Genomic DNA, 23,745 nt, shown 5'->3' with positions numbered 1-23,745 from the left:
GTTATATGTTTTTTTTACATGTTTTGGTTTAGTTCTTACCTTTTTTATAGTCTCTAACTGTAATATTTAGAGCAAGTATTATAGTAGGCTGTAAGCTGGCTAAATGCTGAGGTGGAGGAGAGAATGGAGGAGAGAGAAGAGAAGCAGGCTGTAAGGTTACAACCAGCTTAGGCACAGGAATCAAGAAACTTTGTGAGAGAGATAAGTGGGCCATGTATTAATAGTAAATAGCTAACTATTGTATGGGTGGGCTGGAAGAAGGCTGTAAGAAACCTTACAGCCAGCAAGTGAGCTGTATTATTAAACTTGCTCTTACATTGATTATGTCAGTGTAAATTTCTTATCTTATTGATGTAATATGGTTTCTTTATCTGCTCTATGTAATTTGTATGTTTTCTTTATTTTCAATTTGAATTTCTTCAAGTTTGCCCTTTATAGAAATAATTTGTCATCTTTTATTTGATTTTGTCTGCTTTTCTTTTAATTTGGTATTTTTCTGTTTTTTTTTCTTTTTTCCATGGATGTTTTTTTTATCTGGTCCCTTTGATATAGTATTGTGGTATTAAATTTTGGGTACTTGATTGTCTTCTGTCACCTTTTTTTATTGGATGAAAGATTCGAGTGTTTTAAACGCTTATCATCCGGGTAACAAGAGGCTTTAAAACACCTGAATTTACAGTAGATAGATTCTTTTTAGTTTCCTTTTCATAGTTTATGATGTCTTTTTGTTTGGTATGTTGATTTGAGATCTAGTGGTTTTGGATTTTGTGTGACAGAAGCCCTATAATCACTTTGTTTCGGGGGTTTTGTTTGATTTGGGTGATATTTGTTGTTTGGTCACACGGGTGACACAATGATAAAAATCACCCAAGTTTTGAGTAGACAGACCCTAATTTTGCACCCCTAATAACACAATTTTGTACACCCATAAGCCAAATGCACCTCTAATAACATAAGTCTATACACCCATGAGCCAAATGTATCCCAATAATACAAATCTATATATCTATGGGCTAAGTGTACTCCTTTAATTTTGCTCTGGCTTCGCCACCGCGGATCTGCACCCCGGACTAAGTGTTTAGCCCTACCAAATACTAATTTGTCATAGGATTTTTAACCTTCTCTTAATATTTAGCCCTCCCTCTTGCATCGTTGCTGGTTCCACGTGGTGCGCGCAGAGGGATGCAGCGTACACGTCTCCGGCGCCGCGCGCGCACGCCGCCGATGAGGGCCAGCTACTGCGTGCATGACTGCGTCGTGGATGCATGCACATGGAAGCAAGTTGATCGCGTGTGCGTCACAGAGTCGTCAGTGTGTATCTCTCACGAAGTCACGGTCACACGATCTCGAAATCGGCAAGTGAAGTCAAACTCTCGTGCGTGCCAAATAAAGAAGTGAAGACGAAGAGATATATAATTAAGCTAGCTCATTTCTCATCTCCGATCCGCCTTCTCCAGCGGGTACGGTGCTTGATTTGATTGCCTTGATTTCGTCCATAGTCCACGGCTATTTACACGCCCCGGACCCCGGCCGGGACCCCAACCGCGCTAGCTGCTGCTCCGGCGTCCGGCGAGGATGGATGCCAGCTAGCCATTAGCTAACTATTAGCTCCTGGCTCCGGTTCAGGCGGCGTCATCGGGGCTCTGGTCGGACACCTAGCTAGGCTAGCCATCCAACTCGCTCTACTCACAAGAATGGCGGGCGGTGACGAGCAGGGCCGCGCGGCAGCGGCCGGTGCCGCCGTCATCGACGCGGCGGTGGACCACCGAGGCCGGCCGGCGTCCCGCGCCTCCACCGGCGGCTGGAAGTCCGCTTCCTTCATCATAGGCAAGTTTTGGCATCCGCATGCAGCTCGATTTACATACATATGTGGCCGGCGGCGAACATGGTTGTTTTTAGTTTCTTGCTGAGATGAGATGGGTTGCGTCTTGCTCTTGCGTGTGCAGCGGTGGAGATCGCGGAGCGCTTCTCCTTCTACGGGGTGTCGGCGAACCTCATCACGTTCCTGACGGGCCCGCTAGGGGAAGGGGTCGCGGCGGCGGCGGCGGCCCTCAACGCGTGGAACGGCACGGCGCAGCTGCTGCCGCTGCTGGGCGGGACGCTCGCGGACTCGTGGCTCGGCCGCTACCGCACCATCGTGCTCGCGTCGCTCGTCTACATCCTCGTAAGCAAAGAAAAAAAGAACCTCTGCTTCCTTTCCTTACTTAGCTGTTGATTCATTGCTTTGCATTAAAATAAAATTCCAGATTCGTTGCTGGCCAGCTCTCCTGCACGAACCACCAGTCTGTTCGTACGTGATGAAGTTTTTTTATTTATTTTATAACGTATAATAAAAGTAAGCGATCGATCGATATTGGGGCGCGACAAGATTCTCAGTATAAGAATGAAACATCCAATGATTTCATTTTAGAACAACCCCTTCAGATTTTGGTACACTCTGTGCTCAAAAGATTGTTGTCATTCTAAAACTCAAAATTTGTCTCACAAAATCTATCGTTATAGTCTTTGCACACAGCCAGTCAGGTCCCACGCATATCAGCTGATCAACCGCGTATCCTTTTCCTCTATATTTCGCCAACCACAATCACATGACTGCATATATACTAGTACTAAATTATAGTTGCAAGCACAATCAACTTAAGCCATTTTTAGATTCATTATCTGCTAATAGTTAGCAAGCTAATAACTCATATCTATATCAACTAGCTAAGAATATCTTCAATAGCCTTTTTAAAATCTATTCTCTGAATAATGTTTGACTAAAAATTGTTTTCTATGTCTTATACCCTCCAATATACTTTTTTTTATATCTTGTGTGCAGTCTAGAAAGTTATCTTGGCTCTCCATCTTTGGCTAGTAAGAAATCTGAAATAGAGTATGTCTATATTTAGATATCCTAAAGAGACTGTTGGAGGGTTTTTTATTAAAATCTCTATTTTTTGTAAATTAAGAAAGATATAAATAGTTACTTGGAGATGCTCTAAGTATTAGCTACCTATTAGTTGGAGGATGTTATGATACACAACTAATGAAAAATGCTCTAAGATAACTAGTTGCCATTGTCTCATTTGATAATAACCGAGATTGTTATTATATAGAGATCCAACTAACAATTAGCTATTTTATTGCCCTTATTTGGATCCAAAAGAGATAACTATTAGTAAATAGGTAGTATTATCTATAGGGATTCAAATAGAACCTTAGTCAATTACCTAGAATATGTATAAATAGGACACTACCAAGGTCATTTGGGTTCACGATATTTGTCTAAAATTTTCTAAAATAGCAAGCTCTGTTTAAGTCGGATAGAGCAGTAAAATCTACTGTTCATCTCCGTACACCCCCAATCATTCATCAAAGTTTAAGTACTAGTAAGTTCTTATCAAAGGACAATTTTAATCATATAATTAATCATAGCACCAGCGTGTAACTTGCGGTGACGTTGCAGACAAATAGTTCCCTGACTGAATACCATCTGTACCAAGTTAAAGCTATCCAGTGATGCAGGTCGCCCTTTGTAGCGCCCTCTCTTGTGTAAGCTACCATGTACACTGACCACTGACGAGGCCCTGGATGCATACCTTGAGCTTATTTAAGTCAATGCATCCGTCATCATGAAATAAACTATATATAAACTCTCATCCCAGGACGCCTCACTCCACCTCAATCGATCCCCCTTGCCTCAATTGTGCCTTCAGCAAGCTAATTTTGATTTCTCCGCGGCCCATTGCTGCTAGAGTGTTCAGGCATGTAGATCTATAGATGAGAGTATGGGACTTGGTGAGCTAGTTGAAAGCTGAAACGAATGAAAACTACTGCTCCATACTTTGGTTTTACTTGCGCCCAACCTATGGCTAGCATCGGAAGAAAATTAAGATTTCTTTACAAACACGCGAGAAGAGATCAAGAGAATACAGACATTAGACCAGAGACAGAGACGATTAGACGGTGGAGGAGCTTGGATATAGTTTTTCAATTATGGCACTTGCAAACTACAATTATACAAAAGTATGGTACTTGGATTAATTTACACATACAACACATATTCGATACTTATATGCTTGGAACGTCGTACATGCTATTAATGCACTTATCTATCTATTCATCCCTAATATAAAAAAAAGTAAATAGTAAATATATCCATGCTTTGTATTGGGGATATTAAGCTTGTTGCGTGGTTAATTATGTTGGACGACTTGTATCTTGAAGATTTATTCAGCGACCACCTCATATGTTTCAATTCATCTAGGAAATACAATTCCTCTATTCCAAACATACATTCCAAATTCCTTTCCCTGTTTTCAACTCCTACACAAATGGTACTCCTTCAATCCAAACAGGGTCTTAAACTGGACATAGTGGTAAAATTTATCTTCTCTCTTAATTGAAAGGCAGTGTTCCTCCAGGAATGCCACCGAGCCAACCAACTGAATGTGAAAACATCCACAGGTAGGATGGTCTAAAATTAACGTGTGGACGAATCATTCCTGGAGTAATCTTTTTTTTTTGATTGAAATTCCTGGAGTAATCTGGTGAGGCAGGAGCGGCAACCATTGCTAGGGACTGTAATGGGTCAGTGATTTTCAGAGCTTGGAAGTTCATTGAGAACTGCAGGAGCGTCCCAGAATTAGAAGCTTTGGCTTGCATTGAGGGCCTGTGCTGGGCTACTCATTGGGGACTATCAAGAGTCATTCTAGAATTAGACCGTGCTTGGGTTGCCTCAAGGATAAGAGATAAATTGATAGATAGATCAGAGACAGGCCTGATCATAGAGAAAATTAGAGCGTTGACTCAACTAGAGTGCAAAATTTCCCAAGTAAAGAGAGGTTGTAATCAAGTGGCAAATTCATTGGCTAGTTTAGCTAGGCATAGCAAACATTCTGTGAGGCGTGGTTGGGTCAGGCTCCTGCATGTGCTTAGGACCCTCTAAATGCCGATCATATTAACGTTGGTGTCTAGCTAATAAAGCTCTCTTTACTTAATAAAAGAATGACAGTATTCTGCCATCCTTTTCTTTTGAAAAAAAAAACAGATATTAGTCTGTTTTTCTGAACTTATTAGCTGATTATTAGCCGAATCTGTTAGTTATTCAGCAGTGTTTTTCTTTCATAGTAAATCAGCGAAATGGTTTATCAGCCAAACAAACAAGACTTGTACTGAAAGTATTTCCGCCCATAACAAGCCTCGACGGTCCAGCCCATAGTTAGCCAACCTCGACGACGGCCCAGCAAAGTAAAGGAGGACTGAACCGGGCGACTCCTGTCCGATGTGGCCATGTGGGGCGCAGCGCAGGTGAGATGCGGAGTTCCAGTCTGGTCCGGTCGATTTGTCTCTGTGCGAGCAATCAGCAATAATAATTGGGTGGGGGAGCAGCCAATAATCGTGAACAGCAGCACTTTCCTACTTGGCTCTCATTTTGAGAAGCCTCCGCCTCCGCCGCCGCCGCCGCCGCCGCCGAGGCGGCAATCCACTCCACCCGTCGTCCAGGTTGGTTGGTTGGTTTGAATTCGAGCTCGCCGAGCGACAGCTTGCGCCTGCCGTTTCTGGTTTCTCGGCCGTTACTCGCTCATCTCCAGCTTTTCCGGCCGTTACTCGCTCTCAGCCGAGACGAGAGTACCAATAAATCCCCCCGCCCCCACTCCGGCGACGATGCCTTCCGGCTCGGACGACTACTCCGACCCCCTGCTGGCGGCGCGCGCCGACGGCAGCATGGCCGGCGGCGACGCGGCGGCGCTGGACTACCGCGGCCGCCCCGCCGACCGCGGCGCCACCGGCGGCTGGAGGTCAGCGCTCTTCATCATAGGCAAGTGTAGCTACCTCGCCCTCGCCTCGCCCCTGGATCGATCGATCTCTCTGATTTCTCATACATAGCGACCAAGCACAGACATAGTCATCAGTTAGCTCGCGATCGATGGATGCAGCGGTGGAGATCGCGGAGCGGTTCACCTTCTACGGCGTGTCGTCGAACCTGATCAACTACCTGACGGGCCCGCTCGGTGAGGGCACCGCGGCGGCGGCGGCGGCCATCAACGCGTGGAACGGGGTGGCGCAGCTGCTGCCGCTGCTGGGCGGGGCCCTCGCCGACAAGTGGCTCGGCCGCTACCGCACCATCGTCATCGCCTCGCTCCTCTACGTCCTCGTAAGCAAACCAACCCAGATGCCGTCTAATCGGCCGATCGCTTTCTCGTTTGTCTCGTTGTTTTTAGTAGTTTAGCCCTTCGTCCTTCCTCTGAAAATTCTTCATCCGTGGGAGAGATCCAGGAAGCTACAGTTGTCGTCTACTAGTGGTACATTGCATTTGAGCCATTGTCGCAGCAAGTTGATGCTAAAATTAAATAAAGTTTCGCCGGGCTTGATGTCGATGGGCTAGTATCGCGTCACATCATCACGCAAGTTAAAACTAGTGCTGTTCGCTGCAGTAACTTCACCGCTGATAGGATCATATATAAAACTCAAGAGGAGCATCTATCGCCTCGCTCCTCTGAGTCTGGTAGAGCCTTCAGATATTTTTCCATCCCTTTCTTTCCCTCTTTCAGTCTACAGCCTTCACATACCTGCTGCGTTTTTTTATCCAACATACCATAGTTAAGGATACCACACAAGGACTCATATAAATACAGATACATTGACAAAGGATACAGACGACAACTTTTTTGAGGAAAAAGCATAAAGATCCCTAAAAAATTAAGAAACTACAAGCCAGTTCTCTTGGAACCCTGCAGTCTAGATCCTCCTGATTCCATCGCCGCCGGCCATCGCTGGAAGCCCAACGCCGCCAACCACAGGTCAACCAGAGCTCCATCGCTAGCAGGATTTGAGAAGAGCCGCAGTAGACACCCACCATATCTTGGACGAGATGTAGCAAAGGCTGAGGATCCATTGGCCAAGGATGCGCCCCAAGCCCCGGTGACCCTGGATGCAGACTTGCCATCGCTGACTGATGCTGTCGTGGAACAACCAAGTTACAGCTCCACTCTCCTACCTCCCGCACAAACCGAAGCTGCCTTTCCATCCTCGGAACACAAGGCCAATAAACTCATCTCTCGATGAGCGGAACACAAGGCCAATAAACTCATCTCTCGATGAGCCGTCAGCACGGGACTCAGGATCCACAAAGGAACACTACTACATAAAGCCTTAGAGGCGGGCAGTTTTTTCAACCGCCTCGGTTAGTGCCTCAGATTAACCGAAGCAGGCTTTTCTTATTAACCGAGACGGTCAAAAAAACCGCATCGCAAAATCGATTTACCGAGGCGGCACTTTAAGACAATGTTCTCCAAAGATAGTTTATTTTCGGAGGTGGTTGTCTTAGAACAACCGCCTTCGTAAATCTATTAACCGAGGCGAATGCGCTATATGTCCTGTTTCAAAAAATAGTGGCCCAACAGGCGGCCCATCTCAGCCTAGATCACTCATCGTATATAAACGCAAAGATATGATTTCTTCTCCCCATCTCTCACTCTCCCTCCCGCAGACGGCGCCCCTTCCTCTCCCCTCCTCTCTAAAGCGACCCAATAGGCGGCGCCCCTTCCCCTCCCCTCCTCTCTAGAGCGGCGCCCCCTCCCCTTCTTTCCCACTCCTCTCCCTCCCTCCCTCCATGCCACGCGAGGTGGCTGCGCACGAGGATGCCAACAGGCGACGCAGGGCGCCTCGACCATCCCGACGCCGCCCGACGCTTGTTCTGCGGCCCACGGAACCCGCTGCTGTCGCGGCCGCCGTTGGAGGGCGGGTCGGAGTTCTTACCCGCACGAGGAATGACGCCTACGGCTCCACGTTCATCGCCTCCTGCGGTTCCCCAGCGCCGTGGGTGGGGAGCTCCAGCTTGTACACGAGGTGGGTGTCCGACTGCGGGCTCCGTCGCCGCCCGCCGGACGACTCGGGCTTCAGGATGCAGTACACGCCCTCGCACAGCGCCCGCACCGCCGGCCTATGACGCCCAACAGCGGTGGTCTCGGGGCTCGCGGATCCGGCCTTGGTGCTCATGGATCCAGCGAGGTTGTCGGTGGCAGCGAGCGGCGACGGCGGCCTGTGGATGGGCTCGGCGGGCCCCTAGATGGGCTCGTTGGACCTATCCATGGGTTTTTTATTTTTTTTTTGTTTGATTAACCAAGGCGGGCACTTTAACTGCCTCGGAAAAGATTTCATTTACTGTGACTTTTCGTCCAAGGCGGTTGCAATGTCCACCTCGGTTAATCACTTTTGCCCGCCTCAGTTAATTTTTTTATGTAGTAGTGGAAACCCCTCCTCCACGCCCACGTTGACGGCACCAAAGTAGAGCACCACCAAGACGGGAAAGAGAGCAAGATGACCTTATTCCTTGACACCATGCCGCCACCACCGTCATCTCGACGTCGTTGCAGGAAACCTAAAACTAGAACTTCTAGGACCTACACCTCTGACCTGCAAGAGACCAACGGTCTCCACCACCTTGCAAAAGCCCAAAGGCCATCGGAGGCAAGGAAGACCGTCGGCTCCTGCGGCAGAGTCCCGCGACGGAGACTGGAAGGCTTGCTTTTGCCTCTCTGGACTGTAGCAGGACGAGAGAGTTTGAGAGGGAGCGGAGTAGCTCTGGTATACCTGCTGCGTTGTATGCATGCATCTTGAGCTGATGGGCCTGGATTTCCCTATAAGAGACTAAGATTTTGGGCCAGGTTTACATGGTCCTCTATGGCAATCAATTTTAAATTGGAAAAAATCTACTTTTTCTCCCTCAACTTTCACGAAAATCTGTTTTTTCTCCTTCAACTCTAAAATCGGGCAAACTATCTTTCTCAACTTTTCAAACCGTACATTTTACATCCCTGAAGCGGTTTCGAAGGCGGTTTTGTTACAGTGAATAGTAGTTTTTCTTTTTCCTTTTTAATTATTTCGGCTAAATCTTTGAAAAATCATAATAAATTACAGAAAAAATCATAAAATCGAAAATCCAATTTTGTTGGACTCCACATAAGTAGATCTACACAATGAACATATAATACGGTATTCTTTAATACAAAGTTTTTGCTATAAAGGTTTTGTATTTTTCTTTTTTATTTATTTCGGCTAAATTATTTGAAAAAACATAGTGAATTACAGAAAAATCATAAAATGTACAATATTATTTTGTTAGACTCCACATGAGAATATCTACACAGTAAATATATAATATGATAGGATTTAGTATATTTTTTGTTGTAGATTTAGATCTATGCTTTTCTATAATTAATTAAAATAATTCATAGCTGCAGCTTCTATAAATATTTTGTTGGACCAAAATATACATATATTATATGTTCATTGTGTATATATACTCATGTGGAGTCTAGGAAAACTATATTTTCTATTTTATTATTTCTCTATGATTTACTATGATTTTTCAAAGATCTAGCCAAAAGAAAAGAAAAGGACAAAACCTTTATAGCAAAAACTTTATACTAAAGCATACCATATATAGATCTACTTATGTGGAGTCCAAAAAAATTGAATTTTCTATTTTATGTTTTTTCTGTAATTTATTATAATTTTTCAAAAATTTAGCCAAAATAATAATTAAAGAAAAAAGACAAAACCACTGTTACCGTAGAAAAAACCATTATTCAGTTTAGTTCAAAACCGCTCAATGAAGGTAAAATGCACGGTCTGAAAAGTCGCTCTAGGGAGGTAAAATGTACGATTTGAAAAGTTGAGGGAGGTGGTTTGTCCGGTTTTGGAGTTGAGGGAGAGAAAACGGACTTTCGTAAAAGTTGAAGGAGAAAAAGTAAACTTTTTTCTTTTAAAATTTTGGGCCTTCAGGCTTATGCCTTCACGATGTTGTTTTCTTCTTTCTCTTCTTCGTTGACCAATACTCTGATGCTGACTAACTCCAACTCTGCCAATGATCACTGGAAAACGAACGAATGCAGGGTCTAGGCATGCTGGCGTTCTCGACCATGCTCTCCTCGGGCAGCGGCCACCAGTGCACCACCGCCAGGGGCCAGACCCAGACCTGTGCGCCGTCCACTCTGAAGGCGACCTTCTTCTACGTCTCCCTCTACATCGTGGCGGTGGCGCAGGGCGGGCACAAGCCGTGCGTGCAGGCGTTCGGCGCCGACCAGTTCGACCAGAGCGACCCCAAGGAGACCGTCTCCAGGAGCTCCTTCTTCAACTGGTGGTACTTCGGCATGTGCGCCGGCACTGCCGTCACGCTCGTGCTCCTCAGCTACGTGCAGGACAACATCGGGTGGGGGCTCGGCTTCGGCATCCCGTGCGCCGTCATGGCGGCCGCGCTCGCCGTCTTCCTTCTCGGCACACGGACGTACCGGTACTACGTCACTGCCGGGGAGCGCGGCCTGTTCGCTCGTGCCGCCGAGGCTTTCGCTGAGTGGCGGAGCAGGCGAAAGACCCTGCAGCATCGTGATCGACCTGCAGCAGAGGGGGCGCTGGGATTCAGGTATGTACTCTGGAGGCTGGAGCCTCGTACAATCTTGCACGAGAGGTGTTCGACGGCGCAACATGACTTCGTTGCCTTCTGATGTCTGTCGATTTATGCAGTGCTGGTGTGGATGAGGAGGAGCAGGCTGCAGTGAGCAACAGCGCAGGCCTCGTCAAGGAGGCCAAGGCCATCATCCGTCTGTTCCCGATATGGGCGACGTGCCTGCTCTACGCGGTGGCGTTCTCGCAGTCGTCGACGTTCTTCACGAAACAGGCGGCGACGCTAGACCGGCGCATCGGGCGGCACGGCTTGCAGGTGCCACCGGCCGCGCTGCAGAGCTTCATCAGCATCACCATCGTCGTCTTCATCCCCATCTACGACCGCGTCCTCGTGCCGGTGTCGCGCCGGTACTCCGGGAAGCCATCGGGCATCACCATGCTGCAGCGCATCGGCACGGGGATGCTCCTCTCGCTCCTGTCCATGGTGATCGCGGCGCTCGTCGAGAAGCACCGGCTCGGCGTCGCGCGGGACGCGGGCCTCGTGGACAAGCCGAAGGTCCCGCTGCCGATGAGCCTGTGGTGGATGGTGCCGCAGTACGTGCTGTTCGGAGCCGCCGACGTGTTCACCATGGTCGGACTGCAGGAATTCTTCTACGATCAGGTGCCCGACAAGCTGCGCAGCCTCGGGCTGGCGCTGTACCTCAGCATCTTCGGCGTCGGCAGCTTCATCAGCAGCGCGCTCGTGTCGGTCATCGACAGGGTGACGACGGCTAGGGGCGGGAGCTGGTTCAACAACAACCTGAACCGCGGCCACGTCGACTACTTCTACTGGCTGCTCGCCGCGCTTAGCGCCGTCGAGCTCCTCGCCTATGTCTTCTTCGCGGTGACATACAAGTACAAGAACAAAAGAGCCGTACATGCAACTGTTGAGAGTTAGCTAGAGCTGTGTGGTACGCCATACATAAGTCAATAGTATAGGTGATAAGATACCCAACCAAGAGAGTAAATGCTTTTTTTCCCCTCAATTAGGATTTGTGATCCCAACTTATCTTTGAGGTTGATTCCCATTCGCTTCTGTTGGTAGGGCCATGCGATCGTTCAATTCTTAAGCCAAGGTTAAATTAGTAATAAGCAAATGCTGTTTATTTAGAGTTACTCCCTCCATTTAAATTCACTTTACATCAACTTCTGCAATATGAAATTACTTTCATCAAAATTTCACATGAAACATGTCCTAAAATGTTAATATAATTTTCTAAAAGCATGATAAAAAATAGACCATGTTGGTATCCGTGAGTGTATTTTCTGCACCATTTTTTTTTGCAAAAATTACCAGAATTTGTTAGAAATGGCCAAATACAATTTCCCATTACTTTTTTGTGCAGATATGTGTGACTAATACATATGAGCCTACTCATAAACACTAAGTCAGACATTAAAGGTTGGTATACATCGTCTTAACTCTAAAGAAATGCAATGGACACTGAACCTTATGGATTTTAATGGATCACATGGTACCTGGTGGATGTCCGAACTCAAATCCAATTAGAGTTTGGATTATCCAAATCTTTTGTAACCTCTAGCTACACATGGAGTATAAAGCGGTCATGAGGATGAATAGAGCATGAATCATCTATGTGAATATAAATCTTTTAAGATGGAACAAAAAATGTTTAAGTAATAGGGAAAAAGAAACAAATTAGTTGTGTGATGCAGAGACATGAACGGTTGCACTGGCAAATATGTCAATGTCTGTCTCTTTTGTCCTCGTTAAACAAATTTGTTCGAATTCAAATCAAATTTTAGATATACGCAGTTTAGATATATATTTCTATGCCGAATTTGTATGGAACCACCCGCCCCTCCCTCTCTTTCCGAAAGATCCCACACCTCTTCGGGTCTTCCTCTTTAACTCATCGAGACGCCCCCCAACGATCTCTGCGCTCGCTCGCACTCGGCGAGCACACCAGCCTCAGTCGCCTCGCCAGGCAGCCATGGCGTCTGATTCGGGGCCTGCCTCCTCGGACCCGCTCCTCCCCGGCCGCCGCGCGCCGTCCACGGGCGGCTGGAAGTCCGCCCTCTTCATAATCTGTAAGCCACGCTGCGAACCACCCCCCCCCCCCCCCCCCCCCGATCTCGCCGGCGCTCGATCGTCCTCGACCTCGATCCGATTCGCTTACTGGCGGGAGCTGCGTGGTGCGTGCAGGGGTGGAGGTGGCGGAGCGGTTCGCGTACTACGGCATCTCGTCCAACCTGATCAGCTACCTGACCGGCCCGCTCGGGCAGACCACGGCGGCGGCCGCCGCGGCGGTGAACGCGTGGTCGGGCGCCGCGTCCATGCTGCCGCTCCTCGGCGCCGCCGTCGCCGACTCCTGGCTCGGACGCTACCGGACCATCGTCGCCTCCTCCGTGCTCTACATCACGGTGAGCCCCCAACCACGCACCGCTTCTCCTCCATCTCACCTCGCGCCCGACATACTTTATTAATTTTCCGCTCCGTGCTTGCTTGCTTGGGGTTACCTCTTTGCTGTCAAGTCATCGCTGACCTGTCGACGTCCACCACTCCGAGTATGAAATTCGACACGAGAGGCGCGTGGATGGAATGTAACTGCATAGCAACACATTCATGCTACAAAATGAGTCCAGAAAAACTCCTGTCGGTTTTAAGGTTGTTAAAAAACAAGTTTTTCGTCTGGAGGAGTGACAAGAATTGGTGGTTGCTTGGTTGGGCATGATGAGCTTCTCATGCACCCTGTCTCATTTGCCGAATTCATGTTTTTTTTTATGTATACTGGCTGTATACTGGCGTTTGTGACAGTGGTGTCCGTAGCTCAGCAGTATAGCAATAGCAAAGCATCCATCCTATCTCGCGATAACACACACCAACAAAAAAGTATCCATTTTCCATGTTAGGCCTTGTTTAGTTCCCAAAAATTTGGCAAAATTTTTCAGATTCTCCATCACATCGAATCTTTAGATGTATGCATGGAGTATTAAATATAGATAAAAATAAAAACTAATTGCACAGTTTGGTCGGAATTGATGAGATGAATCTTTTGAGCCTAGTTAATCCATAATTGGATAATATTTGTCAAATACAAACGAAAATTGTACTATTCATATTTTGCAAAAACTTTTGTAAGTAAACAAGGCCTAGAAGATAGAACCATCATCCTCGATGCCCTTGGAGACGTCTGAAACTGAATTCAAGAGAACTACGCGACCTCCTCGTTACGTACTCCGTACGTCTGTGCAACTGCCCCCGTTTTCAACTGATTGTGTTGCGCATGCGCGTATCTTGGAGACGTCTTTGGTTCGCTCAGTCGTTTTCAGTGTGTCCACTTCAGCAGAAATGCCTTGTATCCTTCAGTGGAGCCTGAGAGCCTGTGACTGCCTGACAGTTCAGAGGCAAACCAGGATCATTACCGCCAGGTGCTCACATTCAAATTATAAACGGAACCAACCAAATATGGGAACAAAAAACGAGTCACGCTAAATCTAATCTGGGTAACAATTAAATGTTCCGTTCGAATTAGCAACGGAACCAATCAAAAAACGCTTAGATAGGCTCAACCGCTCAAGTGAATAGGTATCTGTGCCAAAATTTACAAAACTTTGTTGAATTGAATCTCAAAACATTGCTCTTTTCTCAAGCCACAATTTTACCAAATGTGAGTATATATACTACAGTATGTGCATTCTTCATTTCTTCTCACCCAAATCTGGCAAATGGCAGGGCCTTGGGATGCTGACGCTCTCATCAATGTTCTCATCACCTCAGCAATGCCGTGACTCCGCCGACGGACAAGGTGTATGCCCGCCTTCCTCCCTCCAGACAGCCTTCTTCTACATCTCCCTCTACCTGGTGGCCATCGCCCAGAGCGGGCACAAGCCCTGCGTCCAGGCCTTTGGCGCCGACCAATTCGACGCGACAGACCCCGACGAGTCCGTGTCCCGGGCCTCCTTCTTCAACTGGTGGTATATGGGGCTCTGCACGAGCGCCACCGTGACGATCGCGCTCATGAGCTACGTGCAGGACAACATCGGCTGGGCTCTCGGCTTCGGCGTGCCGTCCTTAGCCATGCTCCTCGCGCTCGCCATCTTCCTGCTTGGCACGAGGACCTACAGGTTCTACGGTGGTGGTGGCAGTGCCAGTGCCAGCACGTTCTCCCTGGTCCGCAAGGCCTTCGTGGCCTGGAGGATCCAGAAGAGGTCGCGTGAGGCCGGGTCGGTGGAGCTAGGACACGGTGACGGCGAGCTCCCCCAGGACGCCGTGCTCGCGGAAGAGGTGAAGGGGCTGGCAAGGCTGTTCCCGATATGGGCGACGTGCCTGCTCTACGGCGTGGTGTTCGCGCAGCCGCCCACGCTCTTCACCAAGCAGGCGGCGACGCTGGACCGGAGGATCGGGCAGTCGTTCCAAGTGCCCCCAGCGGCGCTGCAGTGCTTCCTCGGCACCAGCATCATTGCCTGCATCGTGCTCTACGACCGCGTCCTGGTGCCCGTGGCGCGCGGGGTCTCTGGCGTCGCCTCGGGCATCACCATGCTGCAGCGGATCGGCACGGGGATCGCGCTGTCCCTTGTCACTCTAGTCGTCGCCGCGTTGGTGGAGATGAAGCGGCTGCGAGTGGCGAGGGACGCCGCCACCGCCAGCGGCGGCCTGCTGGTGGTGGTGGTGGATGGCTCTGGCACGTCAGCGGTTCCCATGAGCCTGTGGTGGATCGTGCCGCAGTACGTGCTCCTCGGCGCCGCGGAGGTGTTCATCATGGTCGGCATGCAGGAGTTCTTCTACGACCAGGTGCCCGGGGCGCTCAAGAGCCTCGGCCTGGCGCTCTACCTGAGCGTCCTCGGCGTCGGCAGCTTCATCAGCAGCTTCCTCATCACGGTGATCGATGGGGTTACGACGAGGAACGGCGGCACCAGCTGGTTCGCCGACGACCTCAACCGGGGTCACCTCGACTACTTCTACCTGCTGCTTGCAGCGCTCACCGCGTTGGAGCTTCTCGCTTTCGCCTACTTCTCAACGTCTTACGTTTACAAGGCAAAGGCCGGCAATCACTGATCCATGGACAGAAGCATGCATATGCATACCTATGGAGTACAGATAGTGTACCACTATCACGTTAGATAGATGGATGGCAACGTTCTTCGGTGTTCTTGCAAGCTGCGTTTAGAATGGGCTGCGTTTAGCGGACAATACAGCAAGGTCCTAGAGGCTATCGGGAAATGGTAATGAAGACGAACACGGCCCAAGTAGTACTAGTGAGGTCCTATGGCAAAATAATGTTTTCACTCACTGTTGATTCTTCTGGGTAAAAAATTGTGGAGTTGCTTCACAAAGCATAAAACTGTGCAAAACAGCAAGTTCACTTTTCTTATGGTGTGTTTAGCTAGCAGCTTGACCCCACTGCTGCAGGCAAAATTGTGCTCTGAAGCCAGAACTTAGCAATGCCAATGACAAGGATAATTTGATCAGCAGTAAAATAACGTGATAAAGAGCACAACAGCAAACAGCAAGGACGGACACAATTACTAGATGTTGGCTTTTGTCATTTTCTTATTGGTAATCCATCAGTTCCATGATAAAGCGCTACATCGTATTATAAAGCTACAGCCTTGAGGCGCGCAAAATTGTCCAACACTACGAACAGAGCTGAATCCAACAACCTAAAAGTACAGGCAGACGAAACAGAGCAGAGCTCACCTGCTCGGCTGCTCCCGGCTCACTCGTCCGGCTCGACGGCCGGGTCGGCCAGCGTGGGCAGCACAGGGTACTTGCGCGAGAAGCACGCGTCGCAGTAGTCCCCCGACTCTTCGCCGTAGATGCTGTGCAGCTTGTCCAGCGACAGGAAGGCGAGGGAGTCGCTGCCGATCTCCCTGCGCACGCCATCGAGGTCCATCCGGTTGGAGATGAGCTCGCCCTCGCTCGGCGTGTCGATGCCGTAGAGGCAGGAGCCCACGACGGGCGGGCTCGCGATCCGCATGTGCACCTCCCGCGCGCCGGCGTCGCGGAGCAGCCGCACGATCTTGCTCGAGGTGGTGCCGCGCACCAGGGAGTCGTCCACCACCACGACGCTCTTTCCCGTGATGACGCCGCGCACGGGGGCGAGCTTCAGCTTCACGGCGAGGTCCCGGATCGCCTGTGTCGGCTGGATGAAGCTGCGGCCGCTGTAGTGCCAGCGGATGAGACCCTGCTGGAACTCGAGCCCCGACGCGCGCGCGAACCCGAGCGCGGCGTAGAAGCCCGAGTCAGGCACCGGGATGACGACGTCGGCGCCCGGGGCGGGGGACTCCTCGGCCAGCGCCTGCCCGAAGGCGGTGCGGCGCTCGTGGACGGCGTGGGAGAACACCACCGAGTTGGGCAGCGCGAAGTAGATGTGCTCGAAGACGCAGGAGCGGCGCGGGCGGTGCGGGACGAGGCAGGCCGAGGCCACCGACATGTCGCGGCGGTCGACCACGACCACCTCCCCGGGCTGGACCTCGCGCTCGTAGGTGGCGTCGATGAGGTCCAGCGCGCAGGTCTCCGACGCGAAGACGACGGCGCCGTTCCGGCGGCGGCCCATCACCAGCGGGCGGAACCCGTGCGGGTCGCGCACGGCGAAGAGCTTGTCGGCCGTGAGGAACAGGAGCGAGTAGGCCCCCGCGAGGCGCTCGCAGGCGTCGCAGACGCGGGCGAGCAGGGGCCGCGACAGCGACGTCGCGATGAGGTGGAGGATGACCTCCGTGTCCGAGGACGTGTTGAAGATGGATCCCCTGGCCTCGAGCTTGTTCCGCAGCGCCTGGTAGTTGACGAGGTTGCCGTTATGCGCCACGGCGACCTGCCCGAACCGGTACCCGGCCAGGAACGGCTGCACGTTGCGCAGCGACGCGGCGGCGCCGGCCGTGGAGTAGCGCACGTGCCCGATGGCGGCGGGGCCCGGAAGCGAGGCGAGCCTGGACGGGTCCCCGAACACGTCGGCCACGAGGCCCAGCCCGGTGACGGACTTGAGCTTGCCGTCCCCGCCCACGGCGACGATCCCGGCCCCCTCCTCCCCGCGGTGCTGCAGCTTCTGCAGGCCCAGATAGCAGAGCGACGCCGCGTCCGGGTCGCCCACGACCCCGACTAGACCGCACTCCTCGCGCGGGTGGTCATCCGCGTCCTCATCCACGCCGTAGGAGAACGGGGTGACGCGGTCGGGCAGGAGCGCCCGGGCCGCCGCCGCCTCACGCCGGCCGGAGCCGCAGCGCAGCGAGAGAGGAAACGGACTCGCGGAGTACCTGAGCTGGTGCCGGTGATGGCGGTCCGTGCCAGCGGCTGCGTGGTAGTGGAGGAGTCGGGACGTGGTGGTGGTGGCGGCGGCGGCGGCAATTCCCATTTTTTGAGATGGAGGGGATTGGGGCGGGCGGCGCTGGGAGAGGCGAGGGCACACGCACGAGGGGTGATGCCCCTCTCCGGCTGCGCGTCAAGGGGCCAGATTTAAAGACGTTTGCTTGGTGAGTGCCTGGCTGCCGCTGGATTAGGTCGGCAATCGTATCGTATCTCTCCTGCTGCTGGGCGCGCCGCGGTCAGCCGACTTGAAGTGCTGTGGACCGGACCAGGACCGCCAGGATGGGGTTGACTCGTAGTGGACAGTCAATACACTAAGACAGAGCATATGGGCCACAGGCGCAGGAAGTACGAAATTGCATATGGGCCACAGGCCCAGGAAGTACGAAATTATGTGCATGGCCCGTGTTAAAAGAACTCGACGCACGGAACTATGATCAAAGGCCCAATTTTGCTGCAGGCCGATGGGTTCGTTCATTTTCCTACGGCTACAATCAGCCCACGCACCAGCAGGCAAGAAAGAAAGAGAAAAAAAGAGAAGAAAAAAAAGTCTACTTTTCCTCCCCAACTTTCACGAAAGTCTGTTTTTCCTCCTTTTAACTCCAAAATCGGTCAAACCACCTCCCTCAACTTTTCAAACCGTGTATTTTACCTCCCTAGAGCGGTTTCGAAGGCGATTTTGCCACCGTGAACAATGGTTTTGCTATAGTGACTCTGGCTTTGTTTTTCCTTTGTTTTAATTATTTTGGATGAATATTTGAAAAATCATAGTAAATCATAAAATAGAAAATCCAATATTGTTGGACTCCACATAAGTAGATCTACACAATGAACATATAATATGGTATGCTTTAGTACAAAGTTTTTTCTATAAAGGTTTTGTCTTTTTTTTCTTTTTTATTTATTTCGGCTAAATATTTGAAAAATCAAAGTAAATTACAAAAAATCATAAAATATAAAATACAATTTTGTTAGACTCCACATGAACATACTACATAGTAAATATATAATATGGTATACTTTAGTATAATTCTTTTGTTGTAACTTTAGATATATGCTTTTCTGTAATTAAATGAAGTAGTTCACAACTGCAGCTTCTATAATTGTTTTGTCGGACTAAAACATACATATATTATATGTTCATTATGTATATATACTCATATGGAGTCTAAGAAAATTATATTTTCTATTTTATGATTTTCAAAGATTTAGCCAAATAAATAAATAAATAAAAGAAAAGGACAAAACCTTTATAGCAAAAACTTTATACTGAAGCATACTATATTATATATTTGCTATATAGATCGACTTATGTGGAGTCTAAAAATTAGATTTTCTATTTTATGTTTTTTCTATGATTTACTATGATTTTTCAAATATTCAGCCAAAATAATAAAAAAAAAGGCAAAACCACTATTCATTGTAGCAAAACTGCCTTTGAAACCGCTCTGGAGAGGTAAAATGTACGGTTTAAAAGGTTAAGAGATGTGATTTGCCCGGCTTTGGAGTTGAAGGAGAAAAGGCGGACTTTCGTAAAAGTTGAGAAAGGAAAAGTAGATTTTTTTTAAAAAAAAACAATGGCCACGCTACATCGTTTCGGTTTAGTCTGATGATGCTGGTTGGCTCCTGCCTCGCTGGTGTTGGCAATGGGTAAATCCCCATCGGGTATGAACTCTTCAGACCCATTCCCGTGACAACAATATGACACCACGGGTATCCCCATATACAGTGATGGGTGGGAGAATTTCCCCAGACCCATACCCGGATGGGTAAATTAGACCCGGCGGGTCACCCATACCCGCCAAACATCAACAATTCACAAGCACCAGTCACGTAGTAGCAATTCACAAGCATCGTCACATAGCCATTCACAAGCATCGTCACATAACCACCTCACCATATACCTAGCAAATAGCAACATAATAATTTCTGCTGCAACCACTAGTCACAACACCATAATAGTTCATTGTCCATACAAATCACGTAGTAGAGAGTAGTACTTTGCTAGCACTACATAGGGTTTCAGTGTATGGGCTGCCGGTGGATTGGTGGCTGGTGGGCTTCTTTAGTTTTGGGCTGGGTATTTTTCACCCATGGGTAAATGGGTATGGGGACTACTACAACGTCCCCATACCCGCGTACCCAATGGGTGAAGGGTTTGCTCCGTTTATGTACCCATGGGTACTGGTTTCACTTCATATTGGTACCCTAATAGAGTAAATACCCATCGGGTCGCGGGTCATGGGCCCCCATTGACATCTTTATGCCTCGCTGATAGTATGTTTTTTACTTTTTCTTCCATTCTTTTTAAAAAAACACAGTATCACTGTTTTTTTTACGGAATAACTATTTTATCCTTCAACTATCATCTAGGATTCAATTTATTCTTGAAGTTTTTAAATGGTTGTTTCAGTCCTTAAACTTGTTTGCCTCGGTTTTATCCTAGAAATAACAAGGTGAACGATTCAGTCCTCAAACTTTGCACTTTAAGTTCAATTCAGCCAATAAATTATCAAGTGCATTTTATTCTAGTGCTTGAACTTTCATTGTTCATGAAAGAGCCTCTAGCCTAGTGGTTAAAGTACCTGAGTAGCATCAACAGACCTAGGTTCGACTCCCCGTGAAAGCGAATTTAAACAGGTCTACATTATTAAAAAAATTAAAAAATAGGCTAGAGTTTCCCTAGCTGACTTTGGTAAAAAAACTCTCATTGTTCGTGAATGAATTAAGCTATGACACTAGCGTTTTCATTGGAGTCACATTTCCCGTACTAATTTAGCTGAGCTCAAGGCAACCCGGAAATTAAGCCTCTCTTGAGCCTAGAAGGAACCATGTTTGGAGCAGGAAAAGGACCGGGGGAGAAGAGGAGATGTGCTAAATCCCAAACGAGAAATCCACCTCAGGAAACCGACCCCAGCTGATCACCAATCGGTAGACCTATCCCCAAATCATAAATATTATTATTTTATGATTTAAATTTAGTCAAACTTGAAGTAGTTTGATTCTTCAAAATTCTTAGAATAATTTATAATTTGGGACGGAGGGCGCAGAAACAATCAGCTAAATGGAGTGCGAGCCGCGCTAGAGTCAGAGGACGAGGATGGATAGGGACAGGGCACGTGAAAACCTGCAGTCTGCCGTCCGCAGCGAGAGCCAGGAGGGGGCGCGGCCGGCGGGAAAGGAAAGGAAGGATCACCGTTCACCGACCATCAGATCCGACGAGGATGGATAGGGACAGGGCACGTGAAAACCTGCAGTCTGCCGTCCGCAGTGAGAGCCAGGAGGGGGGGCGCGGCCGACGGGAAGGAAAGGAAGGATCACCGTTCACCGACCATCAGATCCTCCAAGGTTAGAGTTGATGATGGGTTGGTTGTTGGCCAATCGCGGATTGTGTCGGCACCTGCAGGCTCTGGCTGGGTGAGTATCACTCGCGGTCACGAGGAGGTGTACCGTACGTGCATCGGTGACGGCAGCGCTGGCCTAGAGATGTCAACGGGAAATTTCCTGTCAGGAGTGCTTTTCTATCCCTGTCTTCGTGGTAAAGAAACTTCCCCTATTCCCGTCCCTGCCAAATGTCACGGGGTAGATTTTCTCCCCATCCTCGTCCCTCGGAGAATAATCCCCGTAGGGTTCTCCATATCCGCGTTAGTTCATATTAGTTTATGTGATGTCAACTATTTATATATTCACGAATTCATACTAATGGTATATAAACAAATCTCTTCCGCAAAGATTCACATCTGAGACTGAGAAAGTGAAAGAATATAGTTTCAACTTTGCTTATATATATCATAATTATTGGACCTTGCAAGTATATGAGCTTTTAGAGTCAGGTACGGGAGTATGCATACCATCCCGGATCCCGAGCCTCAATATAATTTTTCATAGGAGCAAAATCTATATTCCGCGCGGAGAATGGGAGAACGGGCCCGTTGACATCTGCTGGCCGCTAGACTGGACCACCACGTCCCGCGCGGCCCGGCTGGTGGTGGTGCGTGATGAGATCTGGATCGCGACAGCCGGAGGCGTATGGGTGTGGGCCGTGCGCTGTCGTAGGTACGTGCGCAAATCCTGCCACCTTCACCCTTGATCCCATCTAACAACTCCGCTAGCATTAGTTCGTTTGCCTTGGTTCTCGTGGGTTCTCTGCTATGGACACACCATTATCTGCTTGTTTCCTGTAAAATTGGGTGACCAAAGTTTTTTTTTTTCAATTACAGAGTACTACGTAGCCCCAGCGAAATGAGAAGGGGGGGGGGCAGTTTGGCCAGAGAGGACCCGCAAAATGTGTGTGTATATATATATAATATAAATATCCATTTAATCATAATAATTGTTGCGACAACACATAAACTTGACTCTTTTAGAAAAGAGGATAAAAAACTTACTTTTTTTTTCATCCACCGGTTGCTTGGTGCTCGGCGCTCGCTGTTGGCGGCCGCCGGCCTGGCGAACACAGAGTTACAGAGATCGCTTGTCTGCAGACTATGGTCCACTTCGCTTCTGAATGATTGAACGCTGATTGGGATCGCGCGCGGGGAACTGGAAGCGACACCGACGCGAGTAGCGAGGCGCCGTTGTCGATGTTAAGGCCTTGTTTACTTCCACCCAAAAATCCAAAATTTTTCAAGATTATCTGTCACATTGAAACTTTAGACGCATGTATGGAGTATTAAATATAGACGAAAATAAAAACTATTTGCACAGTTTGGTCGAAATTGACGAGACGAATCTTTTGAACCTAGTTAGTCTATAGTTAGACAATAATTACCATAAACAAACGAAAGTGCTACAATGTCGCGGAATTTTTTTTTCATGAACTAAACAAGGTCTAATTTTTTGTCGCTGCGAGACGTCTACAACCTTTCCGTATTCTGTTGTTGGGCTGGGCCATTGAATCGCTGAGGAGGAGTTCTAAAATTTTTTGCCGCATAGGGGGGGGGGCACGGCCCCTGCTGGCACCCCCCAGCTCCACCTCTGTACGTAGCCACTCATAACACATGTATACTCACTGCTATGAATACATAGACGCAAACCCTACCCTATGATCACCTTCGAAGATTGGACTGAGGCATCAGTAGCAGACTTCGTCAATTTCAGCGACCAAAGATGAAGATCTAACATCTCCAATAGTTTCTAAAAATATTCAGTTAGTAAATCAGCGAGTTTTACAAGTGGCTAAAAAAAATTTGGAGTATGTTTGTTTTGCTTCTCTAACAGTTTCCAAAATCTCACTCCTAATAAAATGTATAAAGTTTCACCAGAAATCCTAGATTATTTGCAAATCATTCTAGGCACTTTTATGGTTTCTTTCCCTCGTGTATGTTTGCATTAGGATCCCTGTCCACCAATCGATTTTTTCTAAGTGCGGAAAGATTGGGAATTAAGTTACAGAGTTATTGGGGAGCAATTTTTTCAATCTTTCAAAAAAATCGAGATTGGGAGTGTGTTTTGGAAACTCTTTGAGATGCTAAGCAAGTTTGAATATAAACAAAACAAAATGGTAATGTAAATTAGTAAGCAAGTTTGACTATAAACAAAACAAAAATAGTAATCCAAATTAGTTGTGTGTGTGTTAGAGAGAGAGAGAGAGAGAGAGAGAATTAGTGTGTGGTTAAGTGCTACACATGCAAACAAATGCTATACATGCAATATTTCATCTATAGCTATGCATCTAATTTAGATTTTTATTTGAACTGGTGCCAAAGCGGCTTTTCTAGATACATTTGCTATGCATTGGATATACAGTACATGTGTATATATAACATAAATAATGTATCTAATGAGAGTAAAAACATAATAAGTTTGGAATAGGGAGAGTACCATTTATAAAATATTAATATCTTCAACAATTTACGATTAAATTGGATGGAGATACAGATACTGAGATGAATGTTTCCTTTCTTCCTATATACCCACACCAAAGATAATCAATGTCTCACACTAGAATTCTTTTCACACATACATATGTGCATTTCCGATCATAGCCGTGTGCACATCGCATGTACTCCAAGCAAAGACGTAAACGAATCATAGCATGCAAAACTTTTCCT

The 23,745-nt window shown here is 48.2% G+C and overlaps 2 protein-coding genes across 3 annotated transcripts; one reads left to right on the top strand and one right to left on the bottom strand.

Moving 5' to 3' along the window:
* Window positions 1,452-15,759, top strand: LOC8058505 (protein NRT1/ PTR FAMILY 5.10). Of its 2 annotated transcripts, XM_002441109.2 has the most exons (7): window positions 5,346-5,803; window positions 5,922-6,139; window positions 9,882-10,408; window positions 10,510-11,316; window positions 12,446-12,480; window positions 12,596-12,813; window positions 14,126-15,759. In XM_002441109.2, the coding sequence occupies exons 1-7, from the start codon at window positions 5,650-5,652 to the stop codon at window positions 15,446-15,448; spliced, it is 3,282 nt and encodes a 1,093-aa protein (XP_002441154.2). In that variant the 5' UTR covers window positions 5,346-5,649; the 3' UTR covers window positions 15,449-15,759. The 2 variants fall into 2 exon arrangements, with proteins under 2 accessions (XP_021303402.1, XP_002441154.2); XM_021447727.1 differs by lacking the exons at window positions 5,346-5,803; window positions 5,922-6,139; window positions 12,446-12,480; window positions 12,596-12,813; window positions 14,126-15,759 and adding exons at window positions 1,452-1,827; window positions 1,947-2,164 and having other exon boundaries at window positions 10,510-11,544.
* LOC8058504 (amidophosphoribosyltransferase, chloroplastic) lies at window positions 13,442-18,367 on the bottom strand. Its single transcript, XM_002439806.2, has 2 exons — window positions 16,091-18,367; window positions 13,442-13,783 (listed from the first exon to the last, which is right to left on the bottom strand). The coding sequence occupies exon 1, from the start codon at window positions 17,739-17,741 to the stop codon at window positions 16,110-16,112; it is 1,632 nt and encodes a 543-aa protein (XP_002439851.1). The 5' UTR covers window positions 17,742-18,367; the 3' UTR covers window positions 13,442-13,783; window positions 16,091-16,109.

The sequence above is a fragment of the Sorghum bicolor genome, chromosome 9, assembly GCF_000003195.3.
Source record: "Sorghum bicolor cultivar BTx623 chromosome 9, Sorghum_bicolor_NCBIv3, whole genome shotgun sequence".
Classification (NCBI taxonomy): Eukaryota; Viridiplantae; Streptophyta; class Magnoliopsida; order Poales; family Poaceae; genus Sorghum; species Sorghum bicolor.
The sequence above is the reverse complement of the archived record's forward strand: the minus strand, read 5'-3'. Positions and strand labels throughout refer to the sequence as shown.